A 27,477-nucleotide genomic window follows, 5' to 3' on the forward strand; every position below is an offset into this window, starting at 1 on the left:
AGAGTTTGCTTTATAATGATACATTAGCCATCATAGGATAGGTTTTTAAATAGTATGCTACAACTTCTGATAAGAAGTCAATAGTAAAAAAAGGTACTACAGTAATAATTATACACTGTACACAAAAAATAAAATAGTATAGATGTACAACTGAGAAAAATAAAATAAAATAAAATATTACCTGTAAACTTTAAATTTAAACTTAAAAAAAAAACTTAAAATGTGGTAGCTCATATATGTGCATTAACAATATTTCAAAGCTGCTGTGTGAATAAATGCAATAAATGCAATAATCAATGCAGTGGGTGGGTTAATGTAGTCAACTAAACAATATGCGCTCCTCTGGAGCACAAAAATGACATATTTTCAGTCAAATTCATTTAAATTTGACAGTTTTCTTTTAAATAAATGGAGACCTAAATAACTTCACCTGCAAAATTAATCAGAAACGGATTAAATACTTTTTAAACATCCTAAATGTGAACATTCGTTTTCCGTCATTTTATTCTGAAAAGGTGGCGGATGTTGTTAGTTTTGATGCTTTTATTTTCTTAACAGTAGGGAGCGGATGTTCTGATAACTTGTTCCTGTGGACACTTGACAAGACGCTGGTTGACAACAGGTGAGACGGAGTTCATGACAGAAACGCGGCGAGCGAAGCGTCTCCGGGGGATTAAATATGATTATATGAGAGGACGGTAGCGGCCCGGTAAGCAATTCTTTTAAATCACATACCTTTGTCATTCTCTGCTTTTTTTAAAAAAAAAATATTTATTTATTATTACCCGAACACAAGGCAGCTTTATTCCCTAGCCTTTAACCGAACGAGGTTGCGTTTTTTTACCTGTTTATCTTCGTGCTGCACTTTGCTACATCTGATTTTCCTCCAAATCCCCCACGACTGTATCATCAGTAACGGTTAATTGAAGAAAAATGAAAAGAAATCCTCCAAAAACCTTAAAAATGAAAAGTGTCCTGGTGGCTGGTGGCTGGTGTCCGCCCCCTTTTCTCCTCCAAATGAAATCAAAACAGCCGACTGCTGTGTGTGCGGCTTAACCCACAAAGATAACGCTATATTTTGATAACATACGTTTTATTTGAGGTATGCTGCTTTATTATGGACACGTGGGAAACATGTAGGAAGGACACCTTTCATTTAACAGACTAGTAATAATAATCATCATCATCATAACCATAACATTCAAGCCCTATATTCACCTGTCGTACCAGTTTTGTGTTTATTCTTTAACCAATGCGCTCATTTGCCAATTCATTAGGTACACAGATCCATTCCAATGCATCAATGTCAGCTTCATGTAGGTCACGGTTTTCTACATTAGACATTAGAATCTACATTAGAATAACTGAGTCAGCTGTTGAATCATCTGAGTTTTCAGGGCTGTAGCTAATTGTGCGATTGAATTTTATTATACCCACGCGTGTTCCTGAATAACAGAAAGAGTGTTTCATTTAATCCAGCTCCTCCAAATTGGATCATCTAGTTCAATGTCCAGCTTTTCTAAACGCTGTTTCGACAAAAACTGAACATTATAGCAGTCGTGATTTGGTGTTACATCAAAATGCATTCGTTTTCACTTGTTTTGGGCAAGTGAGTGTCTACTTTAAGTGCAGCATGTGTCATCTTCACGTTGTACTGAGTTCTGTGGAAAACTTGAACTTGCTGATTTCCTGTTTAAAGGCCATTTAGAGTAAAATGGACAGAGTGAGATTTCCTGTGACGTAAGTGATGTTTATCAGCTTCTTCTTTTCATTCTCATTCTTCTTCGTCTTCTATTTCTGATGTCCTCAGTGACAAAGACACACAAAGAACTGAAGAAATCTGAGGCATGAAGATTATGTAACCAGACATGTTTAAATGTTGGACATCATGCATCATGACACTCATTTGGAGTGTCTTCTTTTGGATGGCGTAATCTTTTGTGACATACCTGTTTTGAAGCATATAATTATATAAGCTCTTCTAAAATTAGAATTTAAAAAAGGGACGCGTCGAACCGCGACTCTTAAAATAGATTGTTTGTTATTTTTACCTCTGCTACGTAGCTACCTGCAACTTACCTGACCGAACACAACACAATGGCAGTGACACTATGCTCTTACAGCTGGTTTAGACCTGGTATTAACATGCACCCTGAGAAATCTGATCCAACCATATAGACACTAAAAATATGGACAAATATGGTCAAAAGTGAAGCCAGAGCTAGTAGAGCTCCCCCTGGTGGCTGGCTGCAGCATAGGCCATAAGCTCCACCCCCTCCTTGTTAGTGGAAATAACACTAAAGTTTTTCGAGGATAGTTTCTGTCATTTTAGGTAGTTAATATAGTGTTGATGCATGTTCAAGTGTCTAGTTTTTTGCATAAGTTTCATTTTAGTCATTTAATGCTATGGAAACAGGATGGCGACCACCAGTTGCCATGCCAACCACTCTGTAAAAAGGTCCCATGGGACCGTGAGAGTTGTAAAAACAGTTTTTAAAAATAACTACAGTGTATATATATATATATTATCCAACATGTCCATGTACCAGGTGACAGTAGAGCAGGGTGTAGTATTAATTAAACAGAAACACAAGTCAGTCTGGAGGATATGTGGGCGGGGCATCAATATCGTGGCCCCGCCCTCAGACCATGCTGATCAGACTCGTACCCCTGGGAAAATAGCATCAGTTTGGCGAGAACAAGGAAGTGGAGATATGGTGTCCATATTTACATACAGTCTATGGATCCACTGACCACATTACTTTCCCCGGGCAGCTTTGAGGAATGCCTTGCTTGTTAAAATAATCAGTATAAGAGTTTACTATGTGTAACAGAATCCTTATTCTAAGCAGAAAGTTACAGAAGAGACAAAGGTCAAGGCCAACTAGCCTACTGGGCCAAGACAAACATAACACACAAACCTACTGTCACTCCCTCCTACTAACCTGATTCTTCCCTCAGTGTGTGTGTGTGTGTGTGTGTGTGTGTGTGTGTGTGTGTGTGTGACGCTGCTGCCTCGTGAATGTTTGACAGGGAGCGCGTAATGTTGCGTGAACAGACGTGAACAGTCAGCACCTCTTTTGTCTTCATCCATGTCATCTCTTCTCAGCTGTTTTCACACAACCTGCAAACAGGAAGCGTGTGTTTTTAAAGTGGACGTCAGGAGCTAATATTTGGGCGTGAACTGTGAAAAGTTACCGTGTGCGTGTGTCGTGAAGGAGGAGGAATCATTTGAGAAAGAAAAAAAACATGAGAGCGGAAATGAGTAAATTAATAAGCGCTGGGACGTCAGTGACTTTTCACACTTGGTTCCAAAATATGTGTCATCTCATCATGAAACCATGATGCAGCAAACAGTATTTAACTGCACCCCAGATGATGCTGGTGTTTGTTTGCATGTTTTTTTTAGTGGTAGTTAAGCTTTTTGATGTCATATTTGTATTTTCACACACTTAGATCCCAAAATGCTCCATTTTTTACACTGTGTAACCTAAATTGTTATGTTGTTGTTGTTGTTTTTTTACATATCTTTTAGTCCACTTCAGTACTAATCACAACTACAGATAAGTAAAAGTTAGTTTCGTTTCTGACTTTTAACCCTTTATATGTTTTTGATGACATCACAAGAAACTAAAATTGAAATATGTGGATTTTTCTTTGGGGGATTATTAGAGCCTTGGACACAGCAATGATCAGTAGCGACATTGCTTTTGATCACATATAAAGTAAATAATAAAACTTTTGGTGTTTATGATTAGTACTGAAGTAGATTAAATGATTTGTGTAAAAGAAATAGAAAAAAAATATTAATATATGCTATTTTTAGGGCGTTTTTGAAGAGGACACTTTTGTTCCTTGATGGTAACAATTTTAAATTAAGGTATGAGGGTTAAGACGCATTTAACATGTCAGATATGAACAAAGTATTTCTAGCTGGTTGCTCGTGATAATATTATGAAGAACTCCCTGAGTCTGTTCATCTGAGGCCATGAACTTGAAAAGTTACCGTGATTTTAACTGTTTTGTGTCCTCGGTCGACCGTGAAGGACTGTTTCCTCCAGATAGCTGCTATCAGATATGAAAGGCATACAGTATATACACAAGGCCTGTCCAGCAGCCAGGATCTGGTCCAACCCCTTTAATTACACCAACTCGCCATTCTACATTTAGCCTTCTCACAAAGTCATCGCCCTCATCTAGCTCTGATTCTCATTTACTGTCATGTGAAGGTCCCGTACTTTAGCTAATGCACAGCTGATGAACCTGCTCGGATATTTTCCTGTCTGCTTTGAAGCTAACTGGGACAGACGGGCCAACCTGTTGAGCCCCGTGACAGACAGCTGGTTATCTAGATAAAGAAATATGTGGGGAATTTAAGCTGAATTAGTCATTTATTACTGGAATTACTTCAGACACTCCCTGACGCAGTGAGGGAGGTGTAGCGTTAGCAGCATGCTAGCAAAGAGTCAGAAAACTGCTTAGAGCCCTCAGAGCCCAAATACACAAATACACAAATACAAAGACACTTTGGGGCGAGTTAAACATTATTAATCATAGCCTGTGTAGCTCAGAGTTGGAGCATGTTTGATCTGATTCATTTAGAGATACTTAACTTTGAAAATTATTTCAGATTTGGTGATATTGTCCTTGTATTTTACCTCTGCTTGGCACATCTTGCATATTTTTATTCAACCATTCTCCCTACTATTCCTTTTTCCAATGGTTTATTACTTTATTGTCCAGTATATGACCCGCGTGTGTTCTTTGATATGTCTGCACTAAGCTAACACCAGCCAGTGTTTGCAATGTAAACACCCAAACGTGCAACACCTTCAGTAATCTTGGCACAGCTACTCTAAAGTACTTTCTACGAATCTTTTTCTTTTTTTAATTCTTGGAAAAACAGGCTTTGGTTTTGGGTAACGTGTTTGTGCTGATAACAGAGATGTAGCTAAATGTCGAAAGTGCTGTGTCACTTTGCGAAGCCTTCTGCTCCTGCAGCGCACCTTGTGTTGACGTGACGCGGTACGAGAAAGAGTTCAGCCCTGCAGCATTCCTTCCACACATACCGATGTCGTGGCCCACATTATCTGCTGCCTTCATTCCTCCCTCGTTCCCTGCTCGTCCGGTCCGACCGCTACGAATACCTTCCCTGTCTCAGGCCAAGTTCACGATGACGTCTTCTTCTGATTAAGCTCAAGGAAGGGAGGAAATTGTGGAAGTAAATAATACATTTAACATGGGAAACACATTAAATATATAATAGATGAGGTCAAAATCAAACGTAGCTCTGTGTAGTTAGTACCTCTGTGCTCCAGAGGCTAAACGTCCACTGTAAAGGAAGGTGACCATGTCGGGTGGGTGTTACATCCTGTGGGCTCTGTCAGTAATAAGTCCCCACCCTGGATTTGAAGCTGCATCATCTGTCTGCACGATAACAAACACCAGATTTTCTGTGATGAGCGAAGATCTGTGAGAAATGACAACTTGATCTCCTGGTGTGGAGTAGGGCTGGGCGATACTGGGACTGTTGGTATCCATCCGATGCCAAGTGAATACAGGGCTAGTATCGCCGATACTTTTTACTTGAATTGTCATAATCATTGAATAACTTTGTTGCCCTTAGTTAGTTGATTATGATAAAACACCGGGCAAATATTTTAGTCAATAAACATGTTCCCATTTACTAATTAATAGAAGAGGAACTGCAACAAGAGTATCAGTCTCATCACGCTAGTATCGATCCGATACCGCCGCTTTAACATCCGTCTTGGTGCGAACACGCACATGATGCACTGAGGTCACGTCTGACTGATCTGATCTCAGACCACATTGCTTTGGTGTGAACACACGATGAGTTCTAATACACAAACAACCTGTTAAAATACAAGATGAAGCAAATATTTGAAGACTGTTTTAACTGTTAATGGTCCGAGGTTTTTACTTCTGTAGAGAAACGTTTAACATATAATTGACATGTTTAACATGTAAAATTTAGTTCTCAGTGTAATTGCTCTTGATTGAATGATAAAGTCTGAATTGCATAAGAATATTTAAAAGTTCTAATAGTAAAGACATTACTTTAAATAACTGTTTTTGTGTTTTTATTGTATATTTATCAGTACAAAGTCTATACAGTACGTACTCCATGAAAAACAAATACTAAGATTGGTAGCACATGATAGGATCTTGACATTCATTTGCCACAAAGCATCACTGTGGATTATTTATTTATTTCTCAGCATCACATGTGACATTTAATCCTGTTGCACTGTGGCTCTGTATAAATGAAGTCAAATTGAATTTAACAGCTATAAACTTCCAGTGGAAACTTGTCTTTGCAGTGACCAGTGGGTGCTCAGTCATCTTCCTCTTTAATTCTTTAATTAACCAAATAAAACTGAAACAATATCTGTTGTTTCTGGCTGAAAGCCCCTAAAAGGAGTGAGCTATAAATCTCTCTTTTGTGACCTTCCACCAGAAAATCCAGACGGCCCCTTTGGAATTGGAAGAGGATGGGACGTCCCACGGTGCTTTTGTTGCCTGCGAGAGGAAAACTTCAATCACTTCGTCGCTCCGCATTCATTGGTCTGGACGTATTTCACCGAGCACCTCGAGGTGCCGTCTGATTGGCCCTTCGATCGCTCTGTGAAGACTCCTCGTCCAATCATCCGCCGCCTGGTGAGTGCCGCTTCCTCTTCCCACCGGCTGCTGCAGTCAATCAGCCTATTCAGCAGCATTCGTGTGCATATGTGTGTGTGTGTGGCCCCCCCTCCCCTCCCCTCCACTGTGTTTTTCCTCTACAAAACAGCCAGCCCACCCTCCTTTCCACTCCCATCCCCCCCTTTCCTCTCACACTACTTATATATGCTGTGTTTCCCTCTCTCACACACGCACACACTCGTGAATAAACGCTCACACACTCTTGCCACATGAAGCTCAGCAGCAGCAGCAGCAGCAGCAGCAGCAGAAGCCTGATGTGTGTGACTCACTGGAGAAAGTTACACCAGTGTGCGTCTCTTTCTGTGTGTGTGTCTGTCTGTGTGTGTGTTTTCCATGCAGCAGCGTCTCCTCTGCAGCAGATTCTGCTTCAGCGCAACAACACAGACGGGTAGAGAAGGACAGATCGACGTTTCACCGCAGCTGAATCAGGACTTCTTCTTCTCCAGGTAATGACAGACTCGCGTGCTCTCGCTGTTGTAATGATGCTGTGTCATATTAAAACACACACTGTTGTTGTCAGACGAGCTTTGCTTGTGCTCGTTCTGGATCAGGTTGGGAAGCTGCAGATGTTGCAGTGATTTAAAGTTTTGGCGTTTTGCCGTGTGTGTGTGCTTATTGGTTGATGGACAGCATGTTGATAGCAGCAATTTTACCTCATTTTTTGATGATTCTTGGATAAATAAAAGTAGTTTGAGAGTTTACACAAACTGTTTTTAAGTCAGAAGTTAATTTTGTTTAAATGCTAGAGTGTTGAAACAGTTGCTGTATTGTTAATTGTTGGTTCACACTTATTATTGCTTTTGCTAAAATCAGTAGTGGTGAGGTTTCACATCCAAGTTGTAAATCTCAGTAATCCCCCACACACACACACACACACACACACACACACACACACACACACACACACACACACACACACACCATATGTTGCGAAGCCCCCAAACCTTTTGCTTGGGGGCAGAGTTAGTTCAATTAGGATTAGATCAAAATGAATGACGTTCAGTCATAGCAGCCCATTTAAATAGGGATGTGAAATTTGTTGACGTCTAATTCAGCCCCATAAACCAATGACGCCCTAAAAGTTAATAGACCTTGAGTTTAGGGAAGTTTGAGGCAAACTTAAACCACTTTTAAAACTCTTACAACAAAAAAAAAGTTCTCACAAGATTTAGGGACGAGGGTTATCGATTGTCACCAGGGATTCATTGTTGTTTACATATAAATATATATTCCTTCAGCTAATTATTAGTTACTTACATAATATTTATATATAAAAAGTTTATGTGTGTATTTAAGTGTACTTGTATGTTTGAATATGTATATATGTAGATATATGTATCTGTTTGTGTGTATATACATAGATAGACAGACTACTAGAATTAATAACATTGGAGAAGAGGTGCAATTTTATTGCTTAATTATTCTTTTTTATTACTATTTTAAGATTGTATCGACTCATATCATTTGCATGTTTGGGGTAAATCACTAAAATCAAATCAAATCAAAATAAGTGTACCTCATTAAAACCATGGCACTCATTTAAAAAAGCCATTTAAATGAAAATGCCAACTAATACCTTTTAACAAGTACTCATCTAGTCATTGTTAGCAACACAAAGGTAGTGTTATATTTCAGAAAAGTGGGTTGTTGTTGTTGTGCTTCCCTCAAGGCATTTACCTTGTTTGTCTCATTAAAGTCCATGTGAGTCAGGGCTCTGAGTATCTACACTTTTTGCTACGTGACGAGACTTAAAGCTAGACTTAAAACTAGACTTTAAACTGGTTTTAAATGTACGTAATGATCTGAAGATTCATCTCGTAGCACCGGCTACGACTGATACGAGGGAATTTGTCCGTGTGTGACGCAGGAGTGCAGCAGTTCATCACGTCCTGATGTTATCAGGGTTTAAAACAGCTACGTTCATTCATTTCAAACAGACAGTGAAAGACAAGCAGCAGATTTTTACCCATCCAACAAAATGTGTTGTATGCGTGTGACTCAAGCGCAAACAAATCTGTTTGTCATTCTCAGAGGTCTTGGTTCGGTAGCAAAACACAGTTAGAAAACTAAAATAGAAAAAAGGACTGAGGTTACAGCTGACGTTAAATGTTGTCATGAGTAATTCATCACACGGACGCTGTGATTTAATCACTATGATTTGAGTCGGACCCAGAACTTAGAGTCGCCAGAGTCGGTCATTTAAAGCCACAGAGGGCTGTTGAGCTGAACCATGTCGCGGCTAATTGTCACAGCGGTGGCAGCGTGACAGCGTTTCTCTGTGAGCAGCTTGCCAACCTCCTGGTGGGACGGCACGTGGTGTCCCAGCTCAGAGTATCCATGACAATACACCCCCCCCCCCCTCTGCATTAGTAGTGTGAAGTAAGCAATATCAACAAAGGACACCTCATCTGCAGCTGTCTGCTGGTTTATGCAACTACAGAAGCCACAGCTTTTTTTAAAAGAAGTGCACACTGACGGGATGTTCTTTCACTCACGTCCAAAAATCAAATCAGGAACATATAACGTTATCAGCCTGGAAATGTGAGGAATGTTCCTTTGGAAGATCGTTTCTGTCATCAGATGTCCAGAAAATATGTTTCTCCTTCCTCAGAGCAGACATACGGTGCCGTTCCAGATGTATCACGGGCGTGTTAAATATGCAACTTTTAAGGCAGCACAGCTGTGCAAATACAGAGCGATGCAGACAACATCTGCTCAGTTTGTGCCTCTCACTACTTCTAACTACGCTGAAACCAAAGCATTAAGCTGCTGAGCTTCTGAAAAGTTTAGGGCCCTCGGATTCATCAAATCAGAATCAGAATTACTTTATTAATCCCAATCCCAATACAACAGCTCCTACTCAAAGTGTAGCTTTGTTTAGAACAAAGAGCAATGTACTATATATACTCACTATAAGTGAACATGTGTCGAGTTGTTGCTCTTTAACAACGCTGAATGTAGAGTATTGTTGTGGGAAGTTATTGCACGTGTTGAGTCCAGAGTCCAATTAATATCCAAAGAAAAATGTACAAGTATATGAAAAGAGAGTGAACATGAGTTCATGTCCATATTGCTGCTCCGTCAGGCTGATCTACAGATCAATATAAGGTGCATCTTCGTGACTGAAGCCTCCAGTGTGCACCATCTGCTGCACGATCATAATGAGAAAACATGACACCGTGCAGCTGTTGACCTCTGCACTGTTTACTCAAACAGTCAATAATGAAATCAATCAAAAAGTTAAGGTTTTAGGGCTCTTGTTACGACAGGAATGTGAAAACACCTCTATTTATCTAAGCACAACTCCTTTAAACGCCAATAGAATCATTTACTTAGTTGAGCTGATACTGTTAAATATGAGGATATGTTTGTAAGTGCAAAAAATCTCATTTTAAATGGCGTCTAAGGAGTGTTTTTCTTTGACAGCGATCTTCAGCATGGAGGTGCCCAGGAGGCCTCAGCCCTCCTTCACACTGGCTCTCCCTAAGCCGGCTTCATCTTCTCTGTCTCCCCTGGGAGCTATCCAGAAGGCCTTTAAGAAAGACAAGCTCCAGGAGCAGAGGGACGAAACCACCGAGGAGGGAGATCAGCTCGTCAGCTCAGAGTCGGACACAATCAAGTCGCAGGTGTCCGCGTTTGTGGCGGCGCCGGAGGCTTCCTCGGAACTCGTCGACACGAAAACCGTCCCGAGGAATTTAAGACTCTGCTCGGTGGAGAGTTTCTCAGAGGAGAGTTCGATGTCGGAGGAGAGGCTGGCCGAGGAGGCCGCGGAGGCCAAGAAGAAGTCTGAAGAGGAGGAAGCCGCAGCTAAAGAGAGGGCGGCCCAGAGGCAGCAGATGGCCATAGAGGAGCTGGTCCAGTCTGAGAGGAATTACCTTCGGATGCTGCAGCTCAGCACCGTCACTATCAGGAGCAACCTGCACAAACTACAGGTACAATAAACATCTGAGATGCAGCTCCGCCTGCCTCCTCCTCCTCTTCTTGTTGACTTATTATCGTTAGCTTTTCATTATGTCTGAAATATTGCTTATTACTGCTAAATAATCAGTTATCAGCGCCGCTGTAATGAAATGAGGCCTCGTAAAAGATAATGGAATCGGGCTTTATGGGCCAGAAGAGCTGAGGTGCTGATGAGCACGGGAAAAAGGGGAATAGGGAATAAAGACACTAAAATATGAGCTGATGGCCTGTTAGGGGGAAGGAAATTAAGCGGTGAATTGAAGGACAGCTGATTAAATGGACATTCAGAAATAAGTATGAAGGACAGACACAGAGAGAGAGAGAGAGGCAGCAGAGAAGGAGAGAAAAACAGAATGAATGTGGATGAATGGCGGCATTGTGAGACAGAAAAGATGCTGGATTGTCTTCTCTGGCAATGCGCAGATTGTCCGTCCTCCACCGGTTGCGTGCCCACTGTTTTCTCATTAGAATAGAATAGAGGAGGACAGAGGAGGTGCTTATCTGCTGCATTAGCATGTTTTCCTGTAATAAAGAAACTCCTTCCCAAGATCATCTTCTTATTGCTATAATAAACCGCAAATTTGGAATCACACGGGGACTGTGTTGGTGTTGCTATCTGGATGTTTCTGAGATTGCTTTTGCTTGTTCCCCTGTTTTGGAGACCTGAAGGTGGTCATAATGTTATGCCTAATTGGTGGTTTAGACCCACTTAAGGACCTTTAGCATCTGTTGATGAGGTTTAAATAACATATCTACACTATATTCCTGCAATGTACTAAAAAAATGTTTTTTTTTTCCCATTTGCATTCTCACCCAAGCCTCCTCCAGCCAACCTGGACAGCATGTTCCTCTACATAGAGGAGGTCATGGACGTCTCGGGCCGTTTCCTCAGCCTTTTGGACCAGAAGCAGGTTCAATCTGCGGACCCTCACTTCCTGGAGAACCTCTGTAAGGAACACACAATCACTCACGTCCTCTGCCTGTATATAAAGTGCCTTCATTAAGTCTTTGTGATCTGGTTATAACAGGAAGTGGTAAGGTTGCTGCAAATCGATTGATCTCACTTGTAGACAGGAAACAAACAGTGTAGCCATCTAGTCTTACATGTAGCTTCACAGTCGTGTGAAAGTTCGTCACAGTTTCTGTCTCAGCAGGGTCTGTGGAGGCGTAAGAAGACTGCGTCGACTTTACATTTCCCTCTATTTACACATGTTAATGCAGCTTTTGAGAGGGCATGCTGCTTACAGACTGGTAATGTTGCAGCATTGGGAACCCAAGATCCATTCAAGGATGCAGGGACCACAAAACTTGCAAGAACAGTTGCACAAAATTAGGGAAAATGTAGCAGAAAACTAAGGAGATTGGTGCAAAAATGATTCCCGCAGTCATGACATGCCTGGACGTGTCTCTTCCCCTGACAACATTTCATCTGTTCTCAGCATGGAAGCTGTAGATTAAATTTGCCTGTCTGCCTGATAGCAATGTCAGCATTTAAATGGACGAGAGCTTTTCGTTTAAAGCCTGTATTGTTATGTTTATTGAGTCTTCAAACATGTGCCGAGAACAAATGGTTTGACATGAACAAAGCTACAGTTCATCGTTTATAGGTTTTTTATTGTCAGTGTTTTAAGGTGGGTGTCTCTTACGTTTCTTGTTGGAAAAAGCCTTGGCCTCGACATAATTTCTCCTTTCTTGTTTTCTTTTTCAGGCGAATCGTTCCTCAGCCTGTCTTCTGACATCGAAGCAGCCTACAAGGAATACTTGGCCAACTACAATAATGTTTCCGTGGTGGAGAACAGCTACAAACAGAAGGAGGCCCTCTGGAATGAGATTATAAAAGTCATCAAGGCCTCAGCGTAGGTTTTTTTTTTTTTTTTATTGCTTTATTCTGTTTCCCATCAGGACTAAAAGTACTTAAAGCAGATGTCACATATAGGGCTTCGTTTATAAGAGCTCACAGTTTCTGTTTGTCTCTGCAGGCCTGAGGTCAACGCCACCTCTCTGAGTTTCTTCTTGGTGATGCCCGTGCAGCGGATCGCCCGCTACCCCCTCCTCCTGCAAACCATCCAGAAACACACTGAGCCGACCCACCCGGCCTATTCGCTCCTGGAGCAGACGGCTCACACCTCCATCGCCCTGAACTGTCGCATAAACGAGTACAAACGTTTCAAGGAAGTCGGTAAGAGAGAGAGTTTCCCGCAGAGAGTTTAACTGAAATAGCGAACATCTACGGTGGCCGGGAGGTGCAAACCAACATTACAAAAATGTGAAACACTTTTACAAAGCTTGAGACAAATTTACATTTTAGGAAACATTTTTACATATAATAAAACAAAGCTACATTACCATAACACATTTACAAGTCCTGAAACACATTTACAATTTCAGAAAACAACACTTTTTTAAACGGTGAAACAAATTTACAAACGTCTCCATCAACCGGAAAGGGAATGTACCAACTCCGAGGTGGAAGCGGAAGTGACGTCACATGTAGGGAGGTCTCCATGGTTACGGCCACTGGGTGGCAGATTAGGAGATTAGCCGCATTAGTTTGAATCATAGGCTTTAATAGCAACTAAATCATAAAAATCAATAAAATGGGGAAGAGCTGTTGTGCGAGTGACTCTACCAACGGTTTGGAAAAGCAGTCGGAGATACATTTTTTACAGATAGATCCCACGTCCAAAGAAAAGTGAAGTAAATGGAATCGCTACATTGTGAAGAAACGCCTGGAACCCAGGCACAGAAACCTGGGGTTCTGCTTCTCATTTAGTGTAGATGTTTTGGCGTAGTTACGGCCGACAGTAACCTTTTAATCCTTTTAATGCTACAGTATTGTGTGGCTAACGTTACTTCTCAGTAAAGCTCTTAGCATTAGCATCTTTTATTTAGCTACATTTATCATATCTGAAATGACCTAAAACTAACTTAAACTAACTGAAACTGAGGCTAATCCATGTTTCCAAAATCCACACTATTTCGCATGGATCATTATCAAGTCCAATTGCGCGTTAATTTGATCTAATAATCCACCTTTCCCTGGTCTCGCTGTATTTACTGATACACGTCACCATGTTTTTGCCGCTCAGACTCAGGGGGGCGTGGCCCCGGGCGACAGTGACGTCAGCGTCGGTGACGGAGACCATGGTAACCAAAGATGTCCCGTTTTGTGGGCAGCATATTTTGTTTTTTGTGTGGTCGGTCTTTATAGTTTTTAAATGGCACTGACCACAGAGACGGACCAAACGCATCTCAACAGCTGGATAATGTTAAACAACGTTAACATTAGCATAGCACCCGCTATCTGAAGTATGTTAGTGAACGTGAATTGCGCTGCTGGTTAGCAGCTGCTAAGTCTTTATGTTGAAACAGAGCTTTGTTAGCAACCTTTCCAGTTCATTTTGACATTTGACAAAGTGTTTTGCGTCTTGTTCATTTGTTTTCTGAAATGTAACTCAGTTTCAGGGCTTGTAAATGTGTTACGGTGACATTTTCTAATGTTGGCTTGCACCTGGCTCCCGACCACAGTAAATATCAGAGCAGATGTCTTGTCTCGTCTTGTCTGGTTTTGTGACAAAGGGTGTCCCCTCCTACTTTGCAGCTGACAAATACAAGAAGACGGAAACTCTGACCATCAAGGACAAGATCAACCGCCTCAACACCCACAGCATCGCGAAGAAGACAGCGAGGCTCAGCCAGTACTTCAAACACGAGGCAGGAATAGCTCCTAAGGTACGATACAGTTCTGTGTCTGACGACAACCGGGCGATATGGACTTTAAGAAGCCATAAGAATAAATAAAGACACACATTATAGAGGTTTTTCCAGATCACTGGCCTTTCAGTCATAAACTAATAAACTCTGAGTACACATCATACCTTCTGCTCCAACCTCCGTGATGAATTATTAACCAAAGAGAATTTATGATATGATGAGTTACTGAAACCTGGTTTTTACTCTGATCTGCTGCTCTGTGCCAAAACTGCCCGTGTCAGTTCACTGATGTTTCTATCAAAGAGATTACATGTCTAGTTTAGCTTAATTTTTATTGATGCTTTCCCCACTCATTCCTTTTGATATTTTTTCTCATAATTACGTTGCAGCATAATTGCGTCTAGTCAATATATCAAAGGAACTTTAAAGCATTAACTTTACATTCAGAGGCTCTTATTTCACTGGTGGTGGTGCCCACTCAACCTCCCGGGGATGATAGAGCTGATTAAAGACACCTTCATCTTGTTTGTGTAGCTCACGGTAAATGAGGAATTCTGTGAAACGTTGCCGAGCAGCAGTAAAGTCTGGAAGGAGAGTGGAAAGGATGTAAGAACAGTTATTGACAAAATGCATATGTAAACCCCGGGGGTTCATAAATGATGTATAATATTATCTCAGTGGAGCTGATTTAACAGTTTAAATAAAGAAAGGATGATCATACGTCTCCCTGTGTATTCTGGTGTAGCTGGTGGACGAGGAGTTTGACGCCCTGGAAGGCTTCTTTTACGTCCTGGAGAACGGGATCCTACAGCTTCTGGAGAACGTGGAGACATACCTGCATCATCTCCAGGTGAGCTGTGGATGCCCTATGAGTAAAGCCTTTCATAATATCTTTAATGTGAGGGTTTATTACCAGACTCACATTAGATAACATTTGTTTTAGAAGAAGACGTATCCTAGTATCAGACATTATCAGTCAGCAGCGTGAAAATAAGAATATCAGGATCCTCTTGCATAATAAATAAATTGTCCAAGGCCTCATATTAGTTGTCATCTACTTCTTTCTGGTTGGTTTATCTTATTTTCTGCTGACACGTTTCTACCGAGCTCCTTTGTTAATGAAGGGTTTGGATTGAGTCTGTCTGCAGTTTTTAGCCATTGAATGTGTGTGTAATGAGTTCATTTTAAATGTGTCCATACACTTTTCTTCTCATTCAAAAGTCCACATACACTGTACAGCGAGCACAACATTTTTATCAGATCTCTTTCATATGATTAAAGGTCTGGAATGAAAGGTGAAGCACTTAACCTGTTATTGTCGAGTGTATGACTCAAGACTTTCCAGTCACAGGTACATCATAACCGGATAAATATTTATGAGCGTGTGTAAACTCAGGAGCTCCTTTAAGTCCCTGAGGTCAAACACACGAGTTTCTGTGTAACTTTCCGCTCTAAAATTATCCTGTAAAGCTGTTTTCCTCTTTCTATTTCCAGCCAACAGGGATCAGCATTGCATGTCCCTTTCCTTTTTTTAAAATTATTTTTATGCAGTCCAGCACGAAGCAGAGTCTATTTTATCTGTCAGTACATTAAATGAATAACATATGATCGCTCTGTGTCAAATTTTCTTCCTCTTCTTTCCTGTTTCTTACTTCTTTTTTATGGGAATCTACTTCACAGTAGCTTCACTATGAACCTGTTTATGAAACTCTAACAGCTTCTGGTTTGTACACAAACATATAAAGTACAACCACAATCTGCTCACTGATCAGATTTATCCCACAAAGTCATAATTTGCCTCACAGTTGTTTCTTGTTTGCCTGTAGATGTTCCTGGACTGCGAGACGGAAAAGTTTGACTTTGACATGGATGGAGAGAAGGCACCTATCTGCTACAAGGAGATCACCACAGCACTCAGGCAGTGGATCCTTCCTACATTCGTAAGCCAAACAGAACAGACTGAAACTCTGAAATGATTGACACGTTACACGTGAAGCAGTTTTCTGAGGCTTAAACGATGTTCTTCAATCCAGGAGAAGAGGATGAGAACGTTGATCCACAAGCCGCTGTGTGCGCTCCGCGACCTCCTGGCGGGACCGAGGAACCTGATCAGGAAAAGACTCGACAAGCTGCTCGACTATGAGGTCATTGAAGCTAAACCCAGTCTGAGCTACGAGGAGCAGGCTGTGGCTAACACATACAGGTAGAGATATATATATTTAAATTACAGGGTGGACTGTAGTTGGTTTGGGTTGAATCTTTGAACTATTTTAGAGTCCTGACCGAAGCACTGACTAAGATCACTTATTAAAGTCTTTTAAAACTGAGTCACGACAAAAGGAGTGGCAGCTGCACATGATATATACTGTACATGCACAACCAGCCACAACATTATGACCACTGACGGGAGAAGTAAATGTGACAATATGCTTGGTAAAACTGGCTTCCACCAGTTCTAAATGAAAATGCCCTCTGACTTTACCATTGAGTTTGAGTTTGAAAGTGCTTTCAATAAAACTCGGGTATAATTATAGTCTACACTGGTGTCAAACTGGCACCATAATCAGGGTTATTTCTGGTTCCCATTTTATAATATTGCCTCCTCTCTTCTCCTCGTCTGTCAGGACGATGAACACGCTGCTCCTTAACGAGCTTCCTCAGTTCAACGGCCTGGCTCTGCAGATGATCTGGAGCATGTTGGGGACGTTCAGCTGCCTCCACAAAGACCTCGCCTCAGACATGGAGCAGCTGTTCCAGAGTTTTGCACAACAGGTACAAACCTATCTTAACACGTAACATCAAATGCAATCCAACTTTTTGAAAGATACTTTACTGAACTTGCAGCTAGACGCCCTCAGAGCATGCACAGACAAAAGGACATGGTACATGAGAGTAAAAAAAACATTATTCAAAGAATTAGAGAAAACCTAGAGCTCGTACAAAGTACTCATAAAGTTACTGCTGGAAGTATTAACAGGAACACATGGGCATGAGTAGTTGTTATATTACATGTGAGTATATATGGGTTTTATGCAAATTAAAAACCGTGAAATCTTCAGGTATCACTAATAGATCATTAGTGATGTTTAAAGGTTAAAGCTTTTTCTTTTTCTACTTGTGTTTCATTCCAGCTTCCTCACAGCTACCTCCAGCCTGGTGCATTCTGGGAGTGGGCAGAGTCCTCAGTGCTTGAAGGTGCGAGGAAGCTGCAGACTTTATGTCAAAGCGTCGAAGACACGCTCAATGCACCATTTGTCCAGGTTGGAAATCTTTCTTTTGTCTATTTTTTTTTGTTGTTGTCTGTCTGTAAATTTAATTAGATCACAATCGTCCAATAATACAAGATAATCAATAGTAGCTTACTTCAACTTTTCTTTTCAGGTTGTCTTTGTATGCACGGTCAGAGTTGTGCGTAAATTTACACACTTTTCTAAGTACAAATTGATGAATTCCATACTTTGTGTCGGAATGTGCTTACGCTCTCTTTGGTTGATATATGAGGCCCCTGGACTCTGGATTCTTTTAAAGTTGGCCTAAAAAATTATTCAAAAAAGCCTCTGACTGCTGGCATGACTTACTTGACTAACTTTTTGTATTTTAAAATTTAACAACATGCAAACTGCTAAAAATTATTACGAATAACTGGACTATTTTACCAATACCTCATCTCAACATAGCTCACTGCAAAATGTTCCACACTTTGCTTTAATGTCCTAATAGCAGAATTAAAAATGTAGAAAAGACAGACAGGATTGTTTGCTAAAGAAAAAAAAATCTGTGTTGTTTGCTCTTTTTCTTTGAAATAATCAAATAATTTGTCTTTCTTCGACATGTGTCACTGCTGCCTGTGTTTCCTGTTGTACAACCTGCCTCGTGCAGTGAAGTGGGTCACATACATTTAGACCTGACGAGCAACGTGCATTAAAAAAGCAAACAGAAGGAGCGAGTTTTACAGCCGTGATGAGTTTTGATATAAAAACATTAGATAACATTTGAACTGATTCATATGGCTGATAATTCTACTGCGCGGTCGTTACATCATCGATATCACAATGTTCGCATTTCATTCAATTACAAATCAGCCTTTTAAGCGAAGATTATAGATGAATGCTGTTCTTCTTGTTCTGCGGTTTTTTCTTAATGACTTCCCGGTTTGGTCACATTTCCAGTTACATGCTTTTGAGCTTAGCTGTCAGGAAAATGAACTTAACTCGTTGTGACTGTGTAACAAAAATTCCAATCATTTCTAAACGGCAACTACAAAGGTGCATTTTAAGGTTAATGAAGCCGGTAATTAGCCTGAAGTCATGTTCTATTTCTGTATCTTTCATTTTACATCCTGTGTTTTTCAGCCTCTGAGCCCGTCCTCTCAGCGCCGCCTGAAGCAGCTGATGGATAAGCACGGTTCTGGAAAGATCTACCAGGTAATGGCGACAGTGGTGGGCAGCCGGGACCTGGACCTGAGCCTGGCTAAAGGGGAACTGGTGGCTGTCATCAGCGAGGCCGACACCCGCGGGGACAAGAAGAGATGGCTGGTCGATGCAGGAGGTGAATACTGCAAGATGCATTCTTATCATTGTCCATCTGCGCTGCATGCATATAGTAGGTTCTCCGATAACCACAGAGTTAGTAAAGTTTCTGGTGTGTTTCAACAGTTGCAGCCGCATCAAACACTCAGCTTCAACTCTAGTTTGGGACCAAGTGCAGAAACAGCTGTTGTTCAAAAACTGTCATTTAATATGTTCCCATTGTGTATTGTTTACATTCAGATTCCTAGAAAATACTGAGAAGCCAAAGGGACTTTTCATGCAGCACATTGGCGCCACCTTTTGGTTGATCGCTTCTATTGCAATTGGGAGTAATCTCATAAACACCAGATAGTCAATGTATAGTATTTAGTATATATTCTGATATAGAAATGGCTTTTAAAACTGTTTTTTTAAAGAGTTTTTCTGCACATATGGTGCATACAAACATTTATAAACAGTCCCCATCCCACTGTCCAACTCTCAGGGTAAAGAAAATGATGCAAAGATAAAATTAAATAATAACAAAATAAATGAGAATAAATCAAATACAAAACAAATACAAATAAATAAAATTTTCATAGATTTAATCAAGAAGTCTAGATAGAATATCACATCATTCCCCTTAAGAATAATATTAGTTATATCAATTAATATTGTGCTACCATTTTATTCAATTTCACTCATTGATTTCCACTTTCCAGAAAGGTGAAGGTGTCACACATTTCCTCAAATTTATTGATTTTCCCTCAGACCATATACGTTAATTTCTCCAGTTTAACATTTAAAACATGATTTACCAAACTTAAATCTTTAATTAACTGGGGTCTAGTACGTTCAGTTAGTGTGAGTTACTTACATCTCAGTCTTGTGTTGTGTGCAGGCAGAAGAGGTTACGCTCCCGCCTCAAAGCTGCTTCGCTACCACCAGCCGACCGAGGACCCGCCCCCTTCGCCACACCTGACCCTGCCTGAAAGTCAGAACGGAGCCAGGAGACACTCGTACACCCCAGAGAGCCAGACGCTGAGAGTCATGAGCCAGCCCTGCATCCAGGTAACTCACAGACTGATTAGTCACACTAGTAGACTGGTTAGGATTATTATCTAAAACGCCAAAGGTAGTTGAACTAAAGTTGTCGAACTAAAGTCCAACACTCACTCATGAGGCTTAGTTTTTGTTTTGTTTAACTTTGAGACTAGACTCTTTGGCCAATAAGGGGTCGTTAAAGTACTTTTCATTGCTTAATGAAAATAGGGTCAAACATTCTTCCAATCAGGGGTAAGTAGCTGATCACCAACAGATTCATACAATTTTCAGGTATGGAAACCTGTTATTAAAACCCCAGTTCCCATCAGTCTCTTTGCACAGAAGAAGCTACTTGTATGAAACGTCTTAAAGAAACTCTACAAGTTGTGTTGTCTTTATTTCACCTTGTTTTTTACCATAACCTGGATGAATGAGAACCTTCTCATGAAAGATCTTAGGATGCGTTGGTGTGTTGTTTTTGAACTGAGACGTCAGCATTTCCTGTATCAAACCCGCCACAATTTAGATTTTCAACATGGAAAACTGAAAAAACATCACCAACCTCAGCTGTACTGGCTTCCTTTGTCACTGTCTGTGCAGGTGTAAGTGGACCAACACAAAAAACATTAAAATCGGCCAAAGATTTTCCTAATGCTAATTTATACTACAATACAATACAGTACAGAAACCGCTTGGCTTCTCCAGTGTGTGCACCTTTGCCAATGAACCCACTTGATTATATAGACAGTGAACCAGAGGTATAAAGATACTGCCACCTACTGGCACAAATGTGCACAACACCCACAAGAAACAAAACATGAACAGTTTGGCTCCGTCAGCCTTAAAATGCAAGACTCTCCTCCTGTGTCTCGTTACAGAAAACATGTGGACACATTGTTGCCCATCTGTATTGTTTCCACCTCGTGGAACTAGAATGTGATCAACCCCGATCTGAGTGATGTTAGTCCCGGCTCCAGCTTGTGACTTCTAAGCTAAACTGACTGTATCATCAGGTGATTTTTGACTTTGAAAAGTTAGAAGGATCCAGACATCAAACTGTTTACCTTCTTTTTTCTTTATATGGATCCTCATTAGCTGCCATTACTCTTCCTGGGGTCCACGTACTACAAAGTTTTACAAAAGCCTCATGTTTTGTATTACATAAACATCTGAACCAAGAAGTCAAATTAAAAACATTTCCAAGAAAAAATCCAATTAGTTACTCATTCCCTCATATTTGGTGATGTTGCTTGTTGTTACTGTAATAGTGTAAATCGGTGATTTTATCAGGTAACATATTCCACATTGTGGTTGTGCTATTCGTTACAGATCTACATAGAGCATCTGTCCTGGGCTCTAGATCTCTCATATACATTATTCAAGAGTATAAACTATTAAGTTGTTTACTGTAACAAATACGTCTAAGGAATCCCTGTAGTTTACGTGGCAACCTTCCTTCCACTCTGATCCATGAGAGACTGACGTACTGGACAGTGCAGCACTGGTCTAGCAGCTTTATTCTGAGCCGTTTGAAGCTTGGACAGATGTTTTTTTGGATGCACCTGACCAGACGCTCATATGTGACATCTTAAACAGTAAACACCTCACAAATTTTAACTTGTTTATGACCTCGGCTCATTTTTTTTGCTGCTTTCGCTTGAATTTGACCTCAGACTCGACAAAATGTGTGCGGTTAATTCCCTAAATGAATAATTACACTTTGGACTCAGTGCGTCCGAAGGCTTGACTGATCGATGTGACACCGTTCTTACAACGCAGGCATCAATCTGCGCCACGCCTGCCTCCGCGTGTCTGTATCTACACGTCTGTCTTTTGCGAGGACCCGCGTGTGAGAGCTTCTACTTTTTGGAACGTGGCGACAGAATGATTTAAGATCGGGGTCGGCCTCGGTATTTAGTAGTGACGGCTAAGGTTACAGTGACGGACTAAAGCATGCATTATGTCAATGAGTGTATATATACGTGTATATAGGCGTGCGTCTGCGTTATTAATGGAAAGATCCATAATTAGCTGTTTAACCTTGTAAACCGTGTGTGAGTTAATTCATGCGACGCGGAGCTGCAGGCGGCGATAAAGCTCGTCCGTGCACGTGCTCTGAGCTTGATTTACATTTGCAGCACATGTGAGTGTGACAGGGGAGTGTCGGGGCTTGTAAATTTCTGCTTTGTGTGCGTGTGGTTGAATGAGAAACAGAGGGATTTAGGCGTGAGTTTGCGTGAGACGTCTCACGTTACAGCGAAACATCCGTCCCTCGTGAGTCTGACTCTGCTCATACACAGAACATACGATCCACAGCCTCAGGCCACTTCTTCTTTCTCTTCTCTTTTTTTTTTTCCCCCTCCACCAAAGTTTTTTCCTCTCAAACAAAAAAATGTTAAAATGAGATAAGATAAGTGCCTGAGGGGGAACCGAGATGATGTATTACTGTGAACTTTAAAAGACATGATTATCTGGCAGAAACTTTCTCTGTGATCCACGAAAGAGTTTCACTTTTAGACAAAGTAGGAACGTTGCAAGACAATTTATGAGGTTTCTAATACCAGGCGTTACATTATGACCGCCTTCCTGACGTTGTGTAAGTCTCCAAACAGCTGTGACTCATCAGAGGATGGACATGGGCCTTCTGACGGGGGCCTTTGGGAACTTTGAGGGGACTGGTCTCTGTGGATCATCCCACAGATACTTGATCAGTTTGGGTTCTAGTGAATTTGGAGGCCAGGTCAACACTTTGTGCTGTTCTTTGTGTCTTTTTTTTAGTTGTCTCTAAAGTATTTTGTGTGTGTGCCTGTGTGGGGAGATGACTGCTGCCGTCAAGGAGTGTCGTTGCTATGGGATGGGGGGGCTGGTCTGGTCTAGGTTGGTTTCATAACATTGTCACATGATGGTCAGTGTTATTTACAGGGTTCCTACACAAGTATAGAAAAGCATGGAATTTGATTTTATACATTTGCAGGTCTGGAAAAGTACTACTACTATTTTCTAAAACAGAGGACACACAGTCGCTACATAGATGATCATCGATGGATGGATTCATGTGTAACTTACAATAAAAAACGTGCACTGAATTTATCTGGGTTTGATCTTATTTGTATATAACTTATATATACATCACCCAGTTTTAATCTTCTGGAAATTAACAGCACACATATTCAGAATAATGAGAACAAACAATTAATTCCATAATGTTTTTACATGATATACAAGTATTTACTTAATGCCATAAATTTGAGTTTTCTTTACCGAGAAATCTGGAAAAGGTTTGGAATTTTGATTATTTACTTCTCCTGTCAGTGGTCATAATGTTGTGGCTAGAAAAGATTATTGAAAACGGTTGTTTTTGTGGTGTTAAAACCAAAATGAAACAAAAAACGCAGTCGTATCAAGACTATTAAAAAAGCTGATCTCCTGATAAAATGAAGAGGAAGTGCTTTTTCAGAAGTTGTTGTGAAGAGCTTCCTTTCTTTTAATCAAGATCATTTCTATTTTCGCTGATAAATCCTCGGGGGGAACAAACAGTTGCGTTACAGTTTTTCGACATCCAAGCAAACGTACTATGAATAAATTGCCAGTGTGATCTCATGACCACGCGTTTCCAGGAGAAAGTTTAGCAGCAGCAGCAAATTTGCCTGAATCCACAACATGAATCAGTCCTGAGCCGACAGCAGTCACTTTTTTTTTTTTTTTTTACCTCTACCTGGCAAAATGCTAATTAAATGGTAATTGGTGCAGGTTGTCAGGGCAGAGCTAACGTCGTGGCTGAGAGGTGAGCTGAGGTGAAGGATTTGTTAATGACACAGAGCAGCCGGCCTAACTCGGCTATTAGTCCTGCTGGGCCGCTCTGTCACAGCAACACAAGGCTCATTAGGAGGCCTTCGGTCTGTGCGAGAGTGTGTGTGTGTGATGAGATGGGATTTGTCAAGACATTACTAGTGGGCTTAACCTTTTCAGAGAATATTACAGTGATTTGTGGTGTGAGTGTTGTGTGGTTTCGTTTGAAGCCGGTCGCGCGCGCGTTCTCTCCTTCTTGCTCATCTCTCTTAGTCATGCGTAACTTGATTTGCGGAAAGAATGTGCCCGAGCCAGAGGGATGAACACGGAGTCAGTTATTTCAGTTATCACAGACTTTCAGGGAGTCACATACAACGATCAGCCACTACATTATGACCACTGACGGGAGAAGTAAATACCATCGACCATCTTGTGACGATTCAGTGTTTCTGCTGGGAAACGTTCGGACCTGGTATTCATTCATGTGGATGTTGCTTAGATATGTAGCCCCCACCTAGACCAGACCAGACCCCCCCACTCCATACCAATGACACTCCATGATGGCAGCTACCATCCCCAGCAGGATGCAGCCTGACTAAGACACAAAAGCTCAAAAAAGAACTGAAGAGCAACAACTCCAAATTCACTACATCCCAAACTGATCAAGTATCAGTGGGATGATCCACAGATGTCCCTCCCCTCAAAGGCCCCCCCACCTACAACATTGCGTAGCCAGACAACACCATTCTCTCTTTTGGAGACCTGTACAATATTAGGAAGGTGGTCATGATGTGTAAACCAAACCAACTAAATGTAGTAAATGGTGACGCACTCATTTGTGTCATTTAAGAGCTGTGCAGTTTTTGCCAACAAATGGCTTTGATTAGTTGGAGGACTCTTCAGTAAGATGGAGTTTTGTTCAAGTCTCGGTCCGCCTGCCTAAAACCACATATAATATATTACAGGAGAGTCTCTCTGATCAGATCAATCATTTTTAATTCATTACTTGAGTCAGACACTAACAGAGCGCTGCCTTTAGCATCCAGTGTTAGCAAACCAGGGAGTAAACAGATGCTAAACGAAGGCTACGCATGCAACTGTTAAAAGTGTACATGAATTAGTTTGCTAATACCCAAACTTCATCTGCCACACACACACACACACACATTTAGTTTGATAATAATTCTTGTAATTTCAAATAACTCGAGGCTAACAGCTGCATTAATTCAACTCTCAGTTTTACAAACTGAACCAGTGACTAGAGCTGGATGTTATGACCAAACATGTACATCATTTTCAAAGTTCTGACGGTATCATGGTATGTTTTTTTGTTTTCGTGCATAATCACGTGTTCACAACATTTTCTCCTGGTTGAGAGATGAATTAATGCAGTAGATTGACTAAGGACGGACTATTTTACTGTGATGATGAGTAAATATTGTAGAATAATCCCACATTAGCAGTAAAGTAATGTTAGCTCTGCCTGCTGATGTGGAAATCTGGGGACATTTACAGCTCAGAAATAAATAAAAAAAAAAAAGAATTAAATGTTATCAAGATGAAATGAAGGAACAGGGACAATTACGGTTTAATTTATTTTAACATATTTAAACTGTTATGTCTGTGATGTCAATAGCAGCGCGACCGTCTGCCATAATAACTGCTTTTAGTCCTCAAAACGGGGACTGTCCCCAGAAATCAGGGACGTCTGGTCACCCTAAAAAAATCTCAAACAGCCGACACAAAAGTTTGGCTAAAATGTCCACCTTACAGAAGATGAACCATTTTTTAGATTTAGTAGGAGAAAACATAAGCTTTGGAGCAGAGTGTTGTGTTTCATCCAGCGTTTCGTTCTTCCAGGTGTTGGCTGCCTACGACTTTAAGGCGAGAGGGAACCATGAAGTGACTCTGCAGGCCGGCGAGTCCGTCCGCGTCCTGGAGCCCCACGACAAACGGGGGAACAGCGAGTGGAGCCTGGTGGAGGTGAGAGGGGGCCAGCGAGGCTACGTGCCCTCCAACTACCTCACAATCATGCCCGCGGGCACAGGGCCCGGCTTCCGCTACTAGGAGGGAGAGACCAGCTTAGACCAGCTTGTAACGAACCTGCAGCTGCTTCTTGAACAGTAGCATTCATCCACAACTGGATACTGCTACTTTCAGTTCAGTGTCAAAATCAGTGTTTTTAAACCGAACAACTGCTTCTTAATCCACGATAATGCGACGGCCACTGTGTGCGCTACGAGCCTCCTGGACATAATTTAAGACATGTCTGCACTAACCTGGACGCCTGCGTTTTGGAAATAAGTTCCTGTTTGAAGTCGTTTGGCATAAACCACAACCATCAACATCAAACAGTACTAGACTGGAATATGTGCAATAACTGCTGTAAATCTAAAAAAAGTGATGCAAATGAAGGAAGTATCAGCCCCCGGCGCTGGTTGTGCTGGGGAAGGACTGTGACTTCAGGCCCGAGGACGATCTGAGCTGCACTGAAAAAAAAAATGATTATTAGGGCTTTTGTTACAAAGCACCAGAGACGTTATGAAGGAGCCGCTTAATCTGAAGGAGAGGACAGAAAATGTAGGCATGTCCTTGACTCATTTCCCATGATCCTCAGCGGGAGACGGGGACACTTGAATCGGGGAAAAAAGAGAGAGACTGCATGTTCTCGTGAGAGAGTCTCTGCGTTAGAAAACTAAATGCGACACAGAATAAATAGATTGTGTGTGTGTGTGTGTGCACGCTGAGTCTCCTCCTCCTCCTCCTCCTCCTCCTCCTCCTCCTCTTCCTCACCTGGAGGCCGGAGCGCTGCTGCATTGAGACTGACAGGTACACTGTGCTCTCATCATCTCAGACTGTGTAATATAATGTAAATGTAAAATGTCTCTAGGGCCGAGTAGGAGAGCGACACGAGGAGAGAGGAGGAGGAGAGGAGAGGAGAGGAGAGGAGAGGAGAGGAGAGGAGAGGAGAGGAGAGGAGAGGAGGGGAGGGGAGGGGAGGAGGAGAGGAGGGAGGGGAGGGGAGGGGAGAGGAGAGGAGAGGAGAGGAGAGGAGAGGAGAGGAGAGGAGAGGAGAGGAGAGGAGAGGAGAGGAGGGGGGGGGACACCGCAAAGAGAGAGAGAGGAAGGAACTGTGAGGGAGGAAAGACAATAGACTGCAGCACTGAGTTATCCTGTTAGTTTGAATCTAATTTCTTTTTTCTTTTTTTTTTACTCTCAGCCTCTTTCAGTTTTCCCTCTCTGCCCATAAGCTGATTTAAATCCACTCTTCTCGTCCTACCTTCCCCACATTTTGTTTTCTTCTCCAGCCCTCACTCATCACAGCAACAACCAGCTTCCTCCTTGAGCTTTTTTCCATTTAAAAAGCTGTAACTTACACACACACACACACACATATATATATATATATATAAAGTCAGTTTACACCAGTCCTGGATTCACATGCATGCTTGATGATGCTCGTTGCTATGGATACCGTACAATCAGTCAATGCAGGTCACGTCTCCGTTACGTTTCTTCAAATTGACTGGACGGCATTTATTTTTTTCCATCTACTGTAGAATTCAGTTTGAATTTAGTCTGTAAACATCAGTTGAAAGTACAGAGTCAAGTCTCTTCCACACATTTTTAGTTCTGTTTGTTTTTAAATCAGAAAATCTCCCAAATGCAAATTATAGCGTTACGTCTTTGTATTTAAAGTAAATAAAACTCTCACGGTCCCACTGGACCTGTTTATGGA

The 27,477-nt window shown here is 41.4% G+C and overlaps 1 protein-coding gene across 3 annotated transcripts; it reads left to right on the forward strand.

Moving 5' to 3' along the window:
* Nucleotides 1-591: 591 nt before the first annotated feature.
* arhgef37 (Rho guanine nucleotide exchange factor (GEF) 37) lies at nucleotides 592-26,707 on the forward strand. Of its 3 annotated transcripts, none has more exons than XM_047584386.1 (16): nucleotides 592-709; nucleotides 6,482-6,681; nucleotides 7,063-7,169; nucleotides 10,150-10,655; nucleotides 11,502-11,631; nucleotides 12,392-12,539; nucleotides 12,663-12,862; nucleotides 14,285-14,415; nucleotides 15,143-15,247; nucleotides 16,224-16,337; nucleotides 16,431-16,600; nucleotides 17,022-17,169; nucleotides 17,529-17,657; nucleotides 18,750-18,945; nucleotides 19,807-19,976; nucleotides 25,599-26,707. In XM_047584386.1, exons 4-16 carry the CDS (start codon nucleotides 10,161-10,163, stop codon nucleotides 25,803-25,805), a joined length of 2,343 nt encoding a protein of 780 aa, XP_047440342.1. In that variant the 5' UTR covers nucleotides 592-709; nucleotides 6,482-6,681; nucleotides 7,063-7,169; nucleotides 10,150-10,160; the 3' UTR covers nucleotides 25,806-26,707. The 3 variants fall into 3 exon arrangements, with proteins under 3 accessions (XP_047440342.1, XP_047440344.1, XP_047440343.1); XM_047584388.1 differs by having other exon boundaries at nucleotides 7,066-7,169; XM_047584387.1 differs by lacking the exons at nucleotides 592-709; nucleotides 6,482-6,681 and having other exon boundaries at nucleotides 6,795-7,169.
* Nucleotides 26,708-27,477: the final 770 nt, after the last annotated feature.

The sequence above is a fragment of the Mugil cephalus genome, chromosome 5 (assembly GCF_022458985.1).
Source record: "Mugil cephalus isolate CIBA_MC_2020 chromosome 5, CIBA_Mcephalus_1.1, whole genome shotgun sequence".
Lineage (NCBI taxonomy): Eukaryota > Metazoa > Chordata > Actinopteri > Mugiliformes > Mugilidae > Mugil > Mugil cephalus.